The sequence below is a fragment of the Pan troglodytes genome, chromosome 1 (assembly GCF_028858775.2).
Source record: "Pan troglodytes isolate AG18354 chromosome 1, NHGRI_mPanTro3-v2.0_pri, whole genome shotgun sequence".
Classification (NCBI taxonomy): domain Eukaryota; kingdom Metazoa; phylum Chordata; class Mammalia; order Primates; family Hominidae; genus Pan; species Pan troglodytes.
Window position 1 is genome coordinate 195,565,889 of NC_072398.2, and position 18,181 is coordinate 195,584,069.

At 38.7% G+C, this 18,181-nt stretch overlaps 1 protein-coding gene across 24 annotated transcripts in view; it reads right to left on the reverse strand.

Moving 5' to 3' along the window:
- Positions 1 to 488: 488 nt before the first annotated feature.
- ZMYM4 (zinc finger MYM-type containing 4) overlaps positions 489 to 18,181 on the reverse strand; it is a 154,049-nt gene continuing 136,356 nt past the window's right edge. For 23 of the 24 annotated variants that reach the window (XM_001166982.6, XM_024357821.3, XM_024357822.3 and 20 more), the window contains 7 exons: positions 16,531 to 16,702; positions 16,257 to 16,352; positions 13,560 to 13,711; positions 8,352 to 8,463; positions 6,707 to 6,955; positions 3,851 to 3,980; positions 489 to 2,962 (listed from right to left, as the gene is read on the reverse strand). In XM_001166982.6, the coding sequence (XP_001166982.2) occupies positions 2,755 to 2,962; positions 3,851 to 3,980; positions 6,707 to 6,955; positions 8,352 to 8,463; positions 13,560 to 13,711; positions 16,257 to 16,352; positions 16,531 to 16,702 (1,119 nt within the window). In that variant the 3' untranslated portion in view covers positions 489 to 2,754. The remainder of the gene's footprint in view (positions 2,963 to 3,850; positions 3,981 to 6,706; positions 6,956 to 8,351; positions 8,464 to 13,559; positions 13,712 to 16,256; positions 16,353 to 16,530; positions 16,703 to 18,181) is intronic. The other variant, XR_010147165.1, reaches the window with a different exon arrangement.

Consider the following 18,181-nt stretch of genomic DNA (forward strand, 5'->3'; position numbering starts at 1 on the left):
GTAGGTAGAAAGTCGATACGGAATTTGAAAGTACAGCTGCATAATACCAAGACAACTCTGAAGTCGAAGGAAAATGCTATTTAGTCTTACATTCCTGTTTTAAACATGTATTTATACTTAAGAATGAACATATCCTTTATTCTAGTCTTACAATTTCATTAAAGTTGAACTGATGTAGGCTTTGTAAATCTCAAAAAAGTTTGCCTGAAATGATATGTATAAATGATCTCTGATATTTCTACCTGTTGGGACTTTGAATATAGTCAGTAAATTAGCTAAAAATGGGAACAAGTCTTTTGATGGAAAAAAGGAAATAAAAGAACTTGCAATGAAAGAATATGTTGACTGGACTACATAAAAAAAAATTTCGTTCTCGGAAACTGCTCTCTTTCTTTGTAATTTTACTAACTGCTGGGTCATACCAATAAGGTCAATCAGAAAAAGAGATTTCAAATTCTTTTAAGACGTAAAGAAGAAGAACTCACCCATCAAATACAAATATACTATTTTATTCTAAGGGAATATTTCTGTGGTTTCTGCAAGGGGAAAACCTAAAAGTGGTTAAAAACTGAAAAAGAACAAAAAGGATGATTTAGATGTTTTTGTTTGATGTTTTTTTCTCCCCTGGAAAAAAAAATGTAATTTTACACAATTTTCATAAAATTAAAAAAGCAATAATCAGACGCACATATCAACAGCTACACTTATGAGGAATGACCAATAATTAATATTTTCTCTTATGAATAAATTTAGGGTTCTGGGCAACTCTGTGGACTAACATGCAAATGAAATCCTGATACAGTCATTTATCTGGGTATTGGGTGTTCTCAGTAAAAGATACAGATTTTTTTTTTCTGGTATTTCATAACAATTTATCTACTATGCTAACAATATTTGCTTTTTCATACAACTACAGAAGGGGAAAATGTTAGTGTTTATACAAACCATAAAATTCGTATAGTGGGGACTATTACACTTGCTATTTCTGGATAGTTTATTGGCAGACTTATCAGACAATCCAATTATTTGTCCTCCATATCGAACAAGGTATGGAGTAAGAAGTTTTCCAGTCAGAAATGACAAACACAGATGGAATTAATCATACAGAATCGGGGTGGATTTACTTCTTTCATACAGTTCTTGGTAACAAAAATGAGATTTGTTACAGGCAGAGGGACAGAACCACCAAGTACACAATGTCAGAAGGCCTACTTTTTTCATTTTAGTTTTACTTAAATGCCTTTTATTTGTTAAAAAAGAAATACAACTGCCACCCCCACCTAAAAAAATGAGATACCCTGAAAAGTCTTTCAAGATTAAAATTTCTAAGAGGCTTTTTGACATCTCTCAGTTTTATCATAGCATCAAATTAACCTTAGCTAAAGAAGTTCTGCAATTGGCAAACGTCATAAAAGCTTTGATTCCAAATTTTGTGGGGAAGAAACTGAGAATGGAGATGAGGGAGATGGACTGATAGGCCACACACACCTATGACTTGCAATCCTCATAGAACTACTGAAACAGCTAGAGTTTGGAATAATGCTCTAAGACCTGCTTATGGATATGCAAGACAATGTCTTTGTATCCTCACCCCAGAATCCCTATTTTCAAGTTTCAAGGGCAACAAGGTCATCTTCCAAATGCTTTATATAGGAACCTAACTAGGACCTTTTCTATCATAATTCAGATAGCTAAGTAATACTGTATCTTTGTGGAATCACTCACAGGTTTGCCAGAGTAAGAAAAGAGACTATCCTTTTTGAAATGACAAGGGCCTCCAGAAACTGGTGCAAAAGACAAAATAAGAGGAACTGTTTGGGAAATAGGAAGGTAAAACAACGGGAGAAAAGCTGCCATTGGGGAAAAAAAATGAAAATAAAAGGAGAACCCCCATTTCTCTGTACCACAGCTCAGGCTGTGAGACAGCAGCAATAAGGGCCCACACCCAGAGAAGGGGCATTTTAGTGGGTTTCTACAAACATTTCAAGACACTTGGGGTCTGATAGGCTCCACAGATTTTCTGTGTGCATAATTAGTTTGTGGAATATCATCCCCTTTACCTTAGTTTACCCACATCCAGACCCACCGCTGAGAAGGCTTGATCCAGAAAATGAAAGGGACACATTACTGTTAACAGCAGTGAAGGTCATTTTCCCTGATGTGAGGGGCCCAAGGCAAAAGCTTCTGTCCTTCACATGATTGGCTTGGCAGTGAAAATCAAAATCAATCAAGACCACTTCACTATCTTTTTTAAAAAGTTGAGTATTTTTATTGGGTCTTCAAATCTGGGTCCCACAGTCCTCATTTGATGTCACTCTTAACTCTGTACTGATCTCTCCTCTGACTTTTACGGAGGGCTTGCCAAAGTAGCCTATTGCAGCCAAAGTTTCACTCCAAAGCTACCTCTCTAAGGTCTAAGGTTACTATGGTAAAGTTTTATACAACAGTTTTCCTTAAAAATATTCCATGATTTGTTACTCCCAAACAAAATAAGATTATGCACCACTCGGAGAAATTAGTCATTCTGAAGATGTCTAAGAACTATATCACTGCCAAAGAACATTTCTCGGTTCATATTCTTTCCTTCAATTTTCATTTGCACATCCACACTGTGGGGTTCACAAGTCATCTGTTTTCCATGATCTTATGGTCAAGTCAAGAGGACTTAGACTTATACATCATTTTCCAACAGCTGGATGCATTCACAGTTTGGTGCATACCAATATGTATGAAAATAAGAACCTCACTTCCGTTTTAATCTGATAATTCAACATCAGAGTCTTCAGATTTGGCTTTGGCAAGTTCTTCATGTACCTCCCTCACCATGAGAATACGTGTTAACATGGTGTCCAGGGTTCCAGGGTCTATCGGGAATGTGGAGTACCACATGGGGCTATTCGGGACACAGGAGCGCTCAGGTTGAAGGTAAAACACATCATTCCTTTGCTTCACACTTTCAGAACTATCCACAGGGGGAAAAAAAAAAGAGAAAAAAGAAAATTAGAAATCAGAGAGTATAGGAAATATGTACTATTCTTAAGTAAACTGAGGTTTTTGCCATTAAAAGTAAGGGCAAAAACTGCAATTATTTTTGCACCAACCTAATATGGCTGTCAACCTTTCTCCACTGTGACTCACAATGGGGAAAGCAATGTACCCACAGAGATAAATAGTTTACAGGGATATTTCCTCCCAGGAATCAACTGAAATCACAATGGATCGGAAGTGAGTATAAAGTTAATATAAGACAAAGTGTAAATCATAAACTTTAGTACTTCAAACATTATTAAGAGCAACAAAAAAGTCAACTCACATGTGACACTATGGCCAAGCACCACATATTGGAAGTGCCCAATATCCTGGAATGAACTCCAAGGGCACTCGATACACATTATCAAAGGGCAAATGCAGCTATTACATTTCTTTCAGGAAAAAAACGTGTTACAACTCTAAAATCATAAAGTTCCTCTAAGAAAAGGACTACTTAGAAAATTTCAATTCCTTAAAAATTGTTTTTCTATTATAGCTTTAGCAAAACAAAATTTCTTTTCTATACAAATAACAGAATAACTACAGATTAGATATCACATAAAGGTTGTACAACAGTTGTAAAGATCAAACAATAGCAGCGATTCTTGCTTTTGAAGACATTTTCATAAAATAATTATGAAGACAAGGTAATTTGTTTTGTGGTTCAAAATCCACATAGATAACGACAATGGGGAAAAATTCATGGTAAATCCTTGTCTAAAGCCACGGGCAAGCTACTTTTCTGATGTTCAAGCATCTGAAATCCAAAATATGTTAACTGCCTTCTGAGTGCACTACATTCAGTTCAGAGAAAGATTACCATTTTGACAGGTAAAACTCATAAAGTCGGACTGGGCATCTTAGTGGATTGTCAGTATTCTCTGCCATCTCCACCCCCACTGGAACCTCATCATCTTCATTTCGTTTCCTCTTGCCAACAGTCAGTTTATCTTGAGACAGGAAATAATAATCAAAGGATTATATTAGAAAAGTCTATTCTTTGAGTCTCAAGACGCCAATGAGCTTTGCTTCGCAGCCAGAACTTTGTCATTTCCTCCCTTTCACTCACTCACACTCATTCAACAAATACTGAGTGCCTATGAAGGTGCCAGACATTATTTTAAGTGCTGGATTCTATGGCATTAAACAAAGTCCCTATCCCATGAATTTTATGCTCCCCTGCTCACCAAAGTGGGGGCACCATGACAAAAAGTACGGCACTGGCACTGGAAAACGTCTCTATTCTGAGCCTGACTTTATTAATAAACTTCATTAGGCACAGGGTTCCTGAGACATATCAAGATAAAGCAGAAAGAAGGGTTCCACATGTTTTTCTCCTACAGTAGAGATCAAGACAGAAGTTGCCATCTCTTTTTTTTTTTTTTTGAGACGGAACTTTGCTCTTCTTGCCCAGGACGGAGTGCAATGGCGCAATCTCCGCTCACTGCAGCCTCCACCCAGGTTCAAGGATTCTCCTGCCTCAGCCTCCCAAGTAGCTGGGATTACAGGCGCCTGCCACCATGCCTAGCTAATTTTTTTGTATTTTTAGTAGAGACAGGTTTTCACCATGTTGGCCAGTCTGGTCTCAAACTCCTGACCTCAGGTGATCAGCCCACCTCGGCCTCCCAAAGTGCTGGGATTACAGGCATGAACCACCGTGCCCGGTCGCCATCTCTCTTTTAAGAGACAGGGTCTCACTCTGTTGCCCAGCCTGGAGCATGATGGTATGATCACAGCAGCCTTGAATCTCCACAGCCTTGAACTCCTGGGTTCAAGTGATCCTCTCGCCACAGCCTTTGGAGTAGCTGGGACTACAGGTACAAGCCACCGAACTCAGCAGAAGCTGTCATCTCTATGAGAATATTTCTACTGTGGGGCACTAGTACTGGGCATCTGCTCAAGTTTATTTGTTCGAATATTGTGAGAAATGGCATCTTTGTTGGGAAGAGAAATTATCAGCAGAGTTACTATTTGGTAAGAAAAGAACAAACCATTTTTCCCCAACAGTATTTTGCAGAGGCCAAGCATTATATAAGGAAGTCAGGGTGAAGATATGAAAAGTGGGCTATTTCTTTCCCACTTTTTCCATTCACTCCTCGAGAACACTAGATGGACCTAAGGAAAAAAGGTTTTCTTTCTTTTTTTTTTTTTTTTTGGGAGACAGGGTCTCACTCTGTTGCCCAGGCTAGAGTGCAGTGACTCCATCACAGCTCACTACAGCCTCAAACTCCTGGGGTCAAGCAATCCTCCCGCATGAGCCTCCCAAAATATTGGGATTACAAGCATGAGCCATTGCACTCAGCCTATATCTGCTCTTAACAACTGGTATAGGACTTTCCCCAGCTTCCTGCATTATTACTTTAACAAAACTCACCCATTTTCCATTTAGCAGCTAGCTAAATAGAAAGACTTTGCTAGTTACTCACTTAGAAAGCAAGCTGAATTCATTACTAATCATATCAAGCACCCAATCAGCAAACAGGGAAACATTATCCACCTGCCTTTCCCTCCCCCAGTTAATACCAACTGAGGCCAGGCATGGTGGTTCACGCCTGTAATCCCAGCACTTTGAGAGGCCGAGGCGGGTGGATCACCTGAGGTCAGGAGTTCGAGACCAGCTTGCCCAATATGGTGAAACCCCGTCTCTATTAAAAATACAAAAATTAGCCAGGCGTGGTAGCACATGCCTGTAGTCCCAGCTACTCGGGAGGCTGAGGCAGAAGAATTGCTTGAACCTGGGAGGCGAAGTCTGCAGTGAGCTGAGATCACACCACTGCACTCCAGCCTGGGTGACAGAGTGAGACTTCATCTCAAAATAAATAAATAAAAAAAAATCAATTGAGAGCACAAAGTGGGTTACATATATATAAAACTAAGCAAGCAGGACATAGACATTAGGTGAAAAAGATAATCTTAGTAAATGAACAATTCAGAAAAAAGTTTATACAAAGTTGAACATCACAAATACAGATTTTAGTTTCAGTGATTTAAATTCTCACGTTCAAAAAATGTATTTCACTCTTAGAAACTGATTTTGGGAAGTTCAGGACTTATGATTCTGTTCAAAAATAATAAATTTAATTTCTAATCCTATAATACCAAGATTAAGTTTTTGAACATTAAAAACAAACTTATTTAATAGGCTGTTTTTGAAATGCAAGACAATAAACCTTCTAATAAAATTGTCACTGCTATTATTCTATTGTGTACAAAAGCAGTATATTGTAGGTCAGCTTTTAAGTTCCTTCAGAATTTCACAATGTTAACTAAAAAGAGGGGCTCTGGTCAAAAAAAGATTTAGAAACAATGGACTAAAAGTTCTGCAGGTTTCGTTTAACTAGTGATTGACTCATCTGGTGCTAGTAAATCAGTGATTCTCAACCCTGTTTGTATTTTTTAGTTTCCTGAGAAGTTTTAAAATGCAGGCTATTTGAGCTCTTCCCAATTAAATCAAAATTTCTAATTTAAAAGCCAATGAAAGTATATTGAAGCACGTGATTCCTCTCACTTTGAGGCCAGCCTTTGACCACTCTCTGACAACAGAGAAAAATACTCGAATGTTAAAGGTGTACACTCTTCCACGTCTAGCATTTATAATTACCTTTCTGCAGTAACTCTCTATTTTAGTACTACTACTAAGACTTCAAAGAGAAATCTGATAAACAGTATCCCATACCTGGTTCTGACTCCTGCTTCTGTAAAGGTGGGAAGAACCTCAGATATGTCATCTTGGTACTGTACTTCAGAGTCCTGGTCCGTCTCATCACGTGGGCAAAGGAAAGCTTCAAGTGCTCAGTAACATTCTTTAGTTGGAAGTATTTGGTATTGAAGAAAAGGAGGGTGTTTAAAAGGACGATTGGTGAGTAAGCGCCCAGCTGTTTGCACTCCCACAAATGCTCTTCCTCAATGCGAGAGAACATGTAACCTAGACAGAAGAAGGGGTACAAGAAACAGTACTGAGCTCCTGCTAAAGTAGACTAAGTAATCTCTCAAATTCTAGGACAGGGAGATATAAAGAGAAAAACTGACTATTCCTCTTTCCCCTCTTCCTTATGCAGAAAACCAGAAAACGCACCACAAAGAAAAAGGCAGATGATTCCACTCAAGTAGACACCGTTCGTGGAGTCTCCTGAAACCGTTTTAATCTATTGATATTTTAGATTAGGGGTTAAGCTGTCTTTATAAAGGGCCAGAAAGTAAATATTTTGGGATGTGTAGGCCATATAGGCTCTGAACAACGCTGTTGCTGTAGAAACTAAGGAGCTGTAGAGAACACATAAACAGGCAGAGCTATATGCCAGTAAAATTTATTTATAGTCATATAATTTTCTTTTCTTTTCTTTTTTTTTTTTTTTTGAGACAGGGTCTTACTCTGTCGCCCAGGCTGGAGTGCAGTGGCACGATCAGGGCTCACTGCAGCCTCAAACTCCTGGGCTCAGGTGCTTCTCCCACCTCATCCTCCTGAGTAGCTGGGACTACAGGCACCACCGCCATGCCCAGCTAATTTTTTGTGTTTTTTGTAGAGACAGAGTTTCACCTTGTTGCCCAGGCTGATCTTGAACCCCTGGGCTCAAGTGATCCTCCTGCCTCAGCCTTCCAAAGTCACACCTGGGACTACAGGTGTGAGCCACCACACCCAGCCATGAATTTAATATAATTTTCACATGATGAAATAGGAATTCTTAAAAAAATTTCCCCAACTATTTAAAAATGTAAAAACAATTTTTAGCTCACAGACTGCAAAACAGGGAACAGGCCAGATTTGGCCCATGGACCATAGTTTGCAAACTCCTGTTGGAGATCATTAAGCTTACTGTTAAAGGTGCTCTGCAGCCCAACAGAAAGGTGCATATATTACTAAGCATAACATTGAACCTCTTCATTCACCTCAGCCTGAGACCTGGAGTGAATTATGGACTTGTCTGATGACATCTGGTCAAAGATAATTCAAGGACGAGGACTTAACTCTCTTAACAACAGTTCAGTATACATACAAACTACCAAAAAAGGTCCACTGTTAGCAGATATGATATGTGAAAGCTACACCAATGCTACCAGATCAAAAATGGTTTCTAAAAAGGTAAATGTAACTTCAAATTAGTTTATATTTTCTGCAATCAGTATCTATACATGTGCTATATGACTTGTACAGTTTTCCTAAAACAATCAACAATAAACCAAAGACCGTCTCCTCAGAAGTCCAAATATGGTATAAATCTGGACAGAAATAAAAATGAACAATTTTTTTAAAGATAACCAAAAAACTTAAGCAATTTAAGAAAGCACATCATGAAAACAATTAAAAAAAAAAATCACCCTACCATTAGGAAGTATTGTAGGTTCCCATATTTTCAAGAGTTTGGTAAGTTCAATCATAAATCTGGAATAGGGCTCAGTAAAAATGTTATCTATTCTACCATTTTCAAACAGGTACTACAAGAAAAAAAAGAAAATATACATGTTGATAAAAAGAAAACATGACTTCTTAAAAAATTATTGTAAGAAATACAGTTTACCCTTAATTTTTGCCCTTACAATTTTATAAACCATGTTCAACCTCTCAGTACTTTAGAGATAGTTGTTAAAACACTAGAATTCAAGCTAAAGCTCCTTTTCGTGTTAACACATTATCTTCAGCACTGACCTTGCAAGGTAAAGTTTTTGTACTTCGTTTTCAAACACGGATGGTACAGAAGAAGTATTATGAAGAACCCTTTACTTAGTTCCTAAAACTGACATACTAAAACTTGGTTCCAATGCACACATTCCAAATCATGTTTTTCCTGATTCATAATGTGTATCTGCAGATGTGCTCTTTTGTTTTTTACCCTAGATACAAGATCATTTCTTGCAATCACACAGTTAGCTAATGTCAGTTGGCCTGAGGAAACCCAAATTTAAAAACTATTTATTTGGAGCCTTCTAACTACAGCTCTCAACTCTGCCCCACAACCTAGCCCTCAAAAAAGTTCAAGTCTAATTATAGGACATTGAACTATGTTAATTATAACCATTAACAACCATATCATAGGCTAGAACAAAAAGAATACCTACAGTTTAAAAATGTATTGAGCCAGGAATGGTAATCCCAGTGCTTTGGGAGGCCAAGGTGAGAGGATCACTTGAGGTCAATAGTGCAAGACTAACCTGGGCAACACAGTGAGACCCATCTCTACAAAAAATTTAAAAACAAATAGCCAGGGGTGGTGGTGCATGCCTGTAGTTCTAACTGCTTGGGAGTCTGAGGCAGGAGGGTTGTTTGAACCTGGAAGTTTGAGACTGCAGCGAGCTATGATCATATCACTGCACTTCAGCCTGGGTAACAGAGCAAGACCCTGTCTCTTTTAAAAAGTACTGACGGCGCAGGTCAGATAAAATCAATTGAGACAGGGACACACCATGAGTAGTAACGGAATCCAAGGCAGCATGTAATTACGTGATAAAAGTATTTTGGTGTTTTTAAGGTTTAGTATTTTTAATTTATATTTCTGTGGCTATCTTGGTTTCTTGCATTTCTATGTATGATTTGGAGAAAATTATTTCCGTTTAAATTCATTCTGGCTAACAAAAATTACCACTTCAATAGGCATTTTTATGAGGCCTCCTCAAATGCAATTTATGAACTTATTGGCAGATTACAGTTTGTTGTTCAACAGTATTCTTCTTTTTCTTCTTTTAATATAGTCACTTTCAAGCTTAAAAATATATCTTCGTTATTGAAAAAGTTCAAAATAAAGAAAAAGTAGACTATTCAAACTCATTCAAACTCATCACACAAAGTCAACTACTATTCATATGCAAAAATATTTCCAATCTTTAAGAAATTCCATTATGCAGAAGTGAGTTTTGTACAGTTACAGAAATATATCAGTACTTATAACGCAACATACATGTTTTAAAAAAGTCTCTTCCCCCTTAACCAGGAACAAGACAAGAATGCCTATCCTTGCCATTCTTCGTCAACACTGTACCGCGAATCCTAGCAGAGCAGCCAGGCAAGAAAAATAAAGATAACGCATTCAAATAGGAAAGGAAGAAGTAAAATTATCTCTAGTTGCAGGTGACAGAATCCTATATATAGAAAATCCTAGAGAATACACAGAAAAATGAATTATTAGAGCTAATAAGTGAATCCAGCCAAGTTGCAGCATATAAGCAATACACAAAAATCAGTTGTATTTCAAGCTAGCAATGAACAATCCAAACAGGAAATTAAGAAAGTCCCGCCGGGTGCGGTGGCTCACGCCTGTAATCCCAGCACTTTGGGAGGCCGAGGCAGGCGGATCACAAGGTCATGAGATCGAGACCATCCTGGCTAACACAGTGTAACCCTATCTCTACTAAAAATACAAAAAAAATTAGCCGGGCATAGTGGCGGGCACCTGTAGTCCCAGCTACTCGGGAGGCTGAGGCAGGAGAACGGTGTGAACCTGGGAGGCGGAGCTTGCAGTGAGCCAAGATCAAGACTCCATCTCAAAAAAAAAAAAAAAAAAGAAAAAAGAAAAATGGATTAGAACTGAGAGTCCAAATTAAACCCATCTATATTTGGTCAAAAGATTTTCTACAACGGTATCAAGCCCATACAATGGGTAAAGAACAGTCTCTTCAACAAATGGTGCTGAGAGAACTGGATAACCACATACAAAAGAATGAAGGTAGACCTAGCTCATACCAGATACAAAAATTAACTCAAAATAAATGAACGACCTAAATATAAGAGCTAAAATCATAAAACTCTCTGAAGAAAAGAGGATTAAATCTTCATGCCCTTGAATGTGGCAGTAGATTCCTAGATGTAACACCAGGAGCACAGGCAATAAAAAGAAAAGAGACAGGAAAAGAAAAGGAAGAACAAAAAAGAAACTGAACTTCATTAAAATAAAAAAAATTTGGCCGGGCACAGTGGCTCATGCCAGTAAAGCCAGCACATTGGGAGGCCGAGGTGGGCGGATCACGAGGTCAGGAGATCCAAACCGTCCTGGCTAATATGGTGAAACCCCGTCTCTACTGGAAAAAAAAAAAAAAAAATGAGCCAGGCGTGGTGGCAGGCGCCTGTAGTCCCAGCTACTCGGGAGGCTGAGGCAGGAAAATGGCGTGAACCTGGGATGCGGAGCTTGCAGCGAGCCCAGATGGCGTCACTGCACTCCAGCCTGGGCGACAGAGCGAGACTCCATCTCAAAATAAATAAATTAATTAATAAACAGATAAATAAATAAATAAATATATATTTGTCATTCAAAGTACACTACATCAAGAGAGTCAAAAGAAAATCCAGAGAATGGGAGAAGATATTTGCAAATCACATATCTGATAAAAGTTTAATATCTAGAATATATATAGTTTCTACAACACAATGACAAAAAGACAATTCAATTAAAAATTAGGCAAAGGACTTGATATAGTTTAGATACTTGTGCCTTCCAAACCTCATGTGGAGATTTGATCCTTAATGTTGGCAGTGGGGCCCTGATCTCTCATGACTGGCTTGATGCTATTCTCCTAGTAATGAAGTTCTCCCTCTACTAGTTACTGAGAGATCTGATTGTTAAAAAGAGCCTGGCACCTCGTCCTCACTCTCTTGCCATGAGACGCCTGCTCCCCCTTCACCTTCTGCCATGATCATATGATGCCATGATTGGAAGCTGCCTGAAGCGCTCACCAGAAGCAGATGCTGGAGCCGTGTTTCTTGTACTGCAGAACCATAAGCCATGATTCTGCATGAGAATTTTTTTTTTTTTTTATGAGACAGAGTCTTGTTCCTGTCACCCAGGCTGAAGTGCAGCGGTGCGATCTTGGCTCACTGCAACCTCTGCCTCCTGGGTTCAAGCGATTCTCCTGCCTTAGCCTTCCGAGTAGCTGGGACTACAGGCATGTGCCACCACGCCCAGCTAATTTTTGTATTCTTAGTAGAGACAGGGTTTCACCATGTTGGCCAGGCTGGTCTCGAACTCCTGACCTCATGATCTGCCTGCCTCGGCCTCCCAAAGTGCTGGGATTACAGGTGTGAGCCACCGCACCCGGCCAAGAATTTCTTTATAAATTACCCAGCCTCAGGTACTCCCCTATGGCAATACAGACTAAGACAGGACTTAAATAGACATTTCTCCAAAGAAGGTATACACATGGTCAAAAAGTACACGAAAAGATTCCCAATGTCATTAGGAAAATGCAAATTAAAAACACAATGAGATATCATTTCATACCCACCAGGATGGTTGCTTAAAAAAAAAAAAGACAGAAATTAACAAATATTAGCAAGAATGTGGAGATACTGGAATCTTCATACACTGCTGTTGGAAATGTAAAATGGTGCTGCCACTTTGGAAAACAGTTCAGTAGTTCCTCAACAACTCAGTCATAGTTACAAGACTCAGCAATTCCACTCCTAAGCATATATGGCAAAAGAATTGAAAATAGGTGTTCAAACAAAAACCTATACGTGAATGTTCACAGCAGCGTATTCACAATCACCAAAAGGTGGAACCTCAAATGTCCATCAGTGGATGAATGGATAAACAACATGTGGTATATCCATATGATAGAATATTATTCAGCCATAAAAATGAATGCTATATTGATTCAGGCTAAAACATGGATAAACCTTGAAAACATAATGCTAAGGGAAAGAAACCAGACACAAAAGGCCACATAGTGTGTGAATCCACTGATACAAAATATCCAGAATAGGCAAGTCCAGAGAGACAGAAAGCAGATTTATAGTTGCCAGGGATGGGTGGAGGGAGTAATGGGGAGTGACTACTAAATGGGTTTGAGGTTTCCCTTTGGAGTCATAAAGTTACAGAATAGACAGTGGTGATGACTGCACATTAAGAATGTACTTATTAGTCCTACTGAATTGCAAACTTTAAAATGGTAAATTTTATGTTATGCATATTTTCCCATAACAATCACACTATATATATAATTCTGCAAGTTACTTTTTTTTTGTTTTTGCTCAGACAGGTTCTCACTCTGCCACCTAGGCTGGAGCTCCAATGGCTTACTGCAGCCTTAAACTCCTGGGCTCAGGTGATCCTCCTGCCTCCGTCTCCTGAGTAGCTGGGAGTGGAGGCATACACCACCATACCTGGCTAATTTTTTATTTTTTGTAGAGACAGTGTCTCCCTATGTTGTCCAGGCTGGTCTTGCATCACTGGCCTCAAGTGATACTCCCATCTCAGCCTCCCAAAGTGCTAGGAATACAGACGTGAGCCACCACATCTGGCCCTGCAGGTTACTTTTTAAAATATATGCCTCTAAGAATTTCCTAGGTCAATAAATACAGAAGCAAGCCATTCCTTTGTAAATAAATTTTTACAGTATTCCACAGTATGGACATATTATAGTTGACTGATCCACAAAGCTTGATTAACACTTGAGCGGTTTCCAATTCGTTGTTGTTAAAAACAATGTTCCAGTGAAAATACCAGTATATATCTGGGTGTGTACATGTGCATGTAATTTCTGTGGGGACATATTCTAGTCAATGGATTTGCTAGGTTGAAGAATCCATATGTTTAACTTGATACCTGTTGAATTCCAAGGCACAAGTATAAGATACTGTCTGGATCATATTTTTCACCATTTGGTCTCCGCACCTCTTGGATAAACTGGCATAAGCCCAAACTCAACTCAGCAAAAGTGCAGGACAGAATGTCTTCCTTCAGCTTGATAGAGCGGACTGTGGAAAGGTAGAAAACATCTGAAACATTAACTTTTAACAAACATAGTAGCATTGATTAACTGAATAAACATTGAACACTACTGTGCTCCAGGCACTGCGGTGCAGACTAGTGGGTATATGGATTAAAGACAGATTCTGATCTCAAGTCTACTTCAGTTAGGGAAATAAAGACCAGTGCATATGGTGCAATACGTGCTATGATAGAGGCTTTCTTTAAATGGCATTCTGTGAAAGCAAATGAGGGCTATCCAACAGGGAAGAGTCAGGTTAGATTCTGGGAAACGTGATACTGGAGCTAGACCTTAAAAGGTGAGGAAGAGTTAAACAGGTAGATAGGTAAAGAATTCCAATCTGAGGATACACAAAAAGGCTTCCCAAAGTAGAGTCCACAAAATACTAGTCTTATGTGAGAGCTGGAGAACACTGGGTTTCTAAGATTTGATATTCAGAAAACACAAGATACTATATTTGTCTCTGAAGAATTCACAGTGCTTAATGGTACATTAAAGGCTCTGAGCATATTTGCAAAAAAGAAAGCTATTCAACTTTCTTTTTCTTTTCTTTCTTTTTTTTTTTTTTTTTTGAGATGGAATTTCGCTTTTATTGCCCAGGCTGGAGTGCAATGGCACAATCTCGGCTCACTGCAGCCTCTGCCGGGTTCAAGCGATTCTCCTATCTCAGCCTCCTGAGTAGCTGGGAGTCAGCCGTGCACCACCATGCCCAGCTAATTTTGTATTTTTAGTAGAGACAGGGTTTCTCCATGTTGGTCAGGCTGGTCTCGAACTCCCAACCTCTGGTGATCCGCCCGCCTCGGCCTCCCAAAGTGCTGGGATTACAAGTATAAGCCACTACACCCGACCAGCTGTTTAACTTTCTTTAGCTGATATTTATTTGAATACAGAACACCTCAAATAATGAATAACACCCTCTTGCCTTGGAAATGCTAGAATACAGTATTCCCTTTGCTAGGTCACAGGTTGCAAAGGTTCAGGGGACTTGGGTGTATAGGACAAGGCAATAAGGGCAGGTGGGGGCAGATCATGATCAGCCTCATTTCTCATATTAAGATTTTGCAGACAATGAGCTGAATTAATTTTGAGCAGGGGAGTTATCCAATTTGATTTGTAGAGGTCCTACTACAACATGTTGATCCACATTGTGGGGCCAAGATTAAAACACCCTTTCTAGTCATTGCTCTTCTGCACTGAGATAAGATTACATACACATGGGCTCCTGTGAGTTGGTTTTAGTTAAAGCAAGCCGTATCTCATGAGAGCACAGACCATGTTTGACTTTTTCACCCTAGTACCTAGCTTCATACCTGGTATATAAGAGATATTCAGTAAGTATTTTCTCAATGAAAGAGTGGTAGAAATGGGTTGCCATCCCTGTAACAGCTGCATTTAGGCTTAGTAGTCTAAAGCAGTATTACCTCTCCATTTGCACTATTACCCTTCCCCGGCTTTTTTTTGTTTTATTTTTATTTTTTTAGAGACGGGGTCTCGCTCTGATGCTCAGGCTGGAGTGCAGTGGTGCAATCATAGCTCACTGCAGCCTCAGAACTCTTGGGCTTAGGAGATCCTCCTGATTCAGCCTTCTACAGTGCTGGGATTACAAGTATGAGCCACTGCACCCAGCAGGTTGCTCTTTTAACTTAAAACATGCTACTAGGCAGTTAATGGCCTAGTAAATCTCCACAACAGGAGTGTATTTACATAGCTTTGAAGCAGACAGATTACACTTGATCTATAGGAACTCAATGAGTTAGTCACTGCCCACAGCATCAACTAAGTGCTCCAATAAGGACAGTTACATGTGCCCCAAAACCAACAGGGTAGACTGGAGTGAAGCCAAGAGTGCATACAATCACCTAGGTTTAAGACAGAAAGAAGATATAGTTGGAAAGTGGAATAAAATCAAGTTACATGGATATACTCATCCATTCTGCCCCATCTCATTCCATAAAGATTGTGTAAGTATTTTACATAAAACACAAATTAAAAGCAAAAGATAAAGTGAAACAAAAATTTAGAATAGGGTGTCAAAAGTAGTGAAAAATGAAAACTCATGTGGGCCTTAAAATTATACACTGTTGCTTTATTTGAAATGTTCATGTAATACCAAATTTCCTGGCAGCTGAAGTGAAACCCACAAACATTGTCAGTTACATAGATCTCACTGTAAGGAAAAATTCCTACATTAGAAGCAAGGCTTTTCCAGGTATTTTTCTTTAAAAAAAAAAAATAATAATACTGGGCTCCACATGGATTACTATACAGACGCAGGGCTCAAGAAGACGTATTTTGAGGCACTTGCACAGTGTCAAAAATAAAACAAAATTCTGTATATTTGCATAATAAACTCAAGAGCAGAAGACATAACCTTACCCTTATAACAACCTCCTTAAAACGGGATAAGATTAATTTCTCTTTCTAACCTTAATGCTCTAAATTTTAAATAATTTTAAATATTCAATTTACAATTTTAAATCCGCAATAATAATATAAATAATTCATACCAACTGGAGAGAAACAAATTTTACCTCTACAGCCTGGCTCTGAGGATTCTTGAGAGAGTGCATGGTCTTGAGTACTTCCTAAGGGGTCAGAACGTGGGCTAGATGAGGCCTGTTCAACCCCTGACAAGGAGAGAAACATAAAAGAAAAGTTTAAATAAAATAAAAGTGCGGAAAAAATTAAGTAAAGCCCAAACCAAAGTTTTATGGGGTTTTTGACCTAAAATGTATCCCTTTTCAGTAGATTATCTGTATATTTCCCCCTACCTAAATCAAGATACAATTCATGCTGTGCACTTACCTCCACATTTTAGATCCCCCTGCTCTTCCTTGGCATTTTTCCACTGAACCCAGTTCTTCCAAGCATTTACCCCATACATGTATTTCAGTGTCATCCCGGACACTGAGCAGCCTTGAAAGGCTCCTTGAATAAGACTCCTGGGCTCCACAGCCACTATAGACTTCTTCCGTCCCTGTAAGAATTCCAAAATTTAACAGAACATAAAATTTAGTTTTGGATTTTTAAGAGTCAGGGTTCTCAAAGCTGGAAAGGGTATACATTTGTAGAATAAAGAATTTAGTTTTATATCCTAAAGATTCAGAGTTCTTAGAGCGAGAAAGGGCTTTAGAGATTATTTAATCCAATCCATATGAGGAAGGAAGAAAGAAAAAGTTTAAATGCAGAAGAGCACACTGTAATAATCACTAACATTTGGGTATTTACTATGTTCCAGATATAGACTCACCTGATGAGGTATGAATAACTATTATTACCACTCAGGTCTATTTAATGAAACATGTAAACAGATCATATTCTGTGCTATAAAACAAGCCTCAACAAATTATCTAACTACAATGAAATTAAAATAGAAACCAATGATGAATAGATGTCCAAAAAAATCCTCCAAAATCATAAATTAAACAGCTCTATGGGTCAAAGAAGAAAGGACACATGCAATCACAAAACATTTTGAACTTAAAGGAAAATGAAAATAAAATTTACCAAAATTTCTGTGATGGAACTAAAGCAGTACTTAAAGGGACATTTGTAGTATTAAAATGTTTCAATAAGAAAATTTTTAAAAAGTCTATAATCTATAACCTAAGCTTCTATATTAAGAAACTAGAAAAGGAAGGCCAAGTGCAATGGCCCATACCTGTAATGCCAGCACTCTGGGAGGCCTAAGTGGGCAGACTGAGCCCAGGAGTTCGAGATAAGCCTGGGCAACATGGCAAGACCCCGTCTCTACAAAAAATTAAAAAATTAGCCAGGCATGGTGGCATACATCTGTAGTCCCAGCTACTTGGGAGACTGAGGTTTAAGGATCACCTGAGCCCAGGAGGTTGAGGTTGCAGTGAGCCATGATTACGCCACTGCACTCCAGCCTGGGTGACTGAGTGGAGACCCTGTCTAAAAACAAACAAGCAAAAAACCAGAAAAGGAAATCCAAATTAAAACCCAGGCTGGGTGCAGTGGCTCACGCCTGTAATCCCAACACTTTGGGAGGCTGAGGCAGGTGGATCACTTGTGACTCTCATGCCAATAAATTAAACAACTTAGATGAAATGGACAAACTTCTTGAAAGATTAATTAAGCTTACTCTAGAAGAAACAGATAACCTAAACAGCCATAGAAACAGCATTTATAGCTTAAAACCCTCCCACAAAAACTCTATTCCCAGATGGATTAAATTCCATCATAGTTAAATTCTATCATAGTTAAAGAAATTATACAAATTCTATCACAGTTAAAGAAATTATACAAATAGAAGAAAAAGAAATATTAACTAATTTTATAATGTCACCATTACCCTGATACCAAAACCAGTCACAAAGTACAGATAAATATGTCTTGAACAGGGACACTCAAAACCTTCATAGGACCGGCCATGGCAGCTCACGCCTGTAATCCCAGCACTTTGGGAGGGCGAGGTGGGTGGATCACTTGAGGC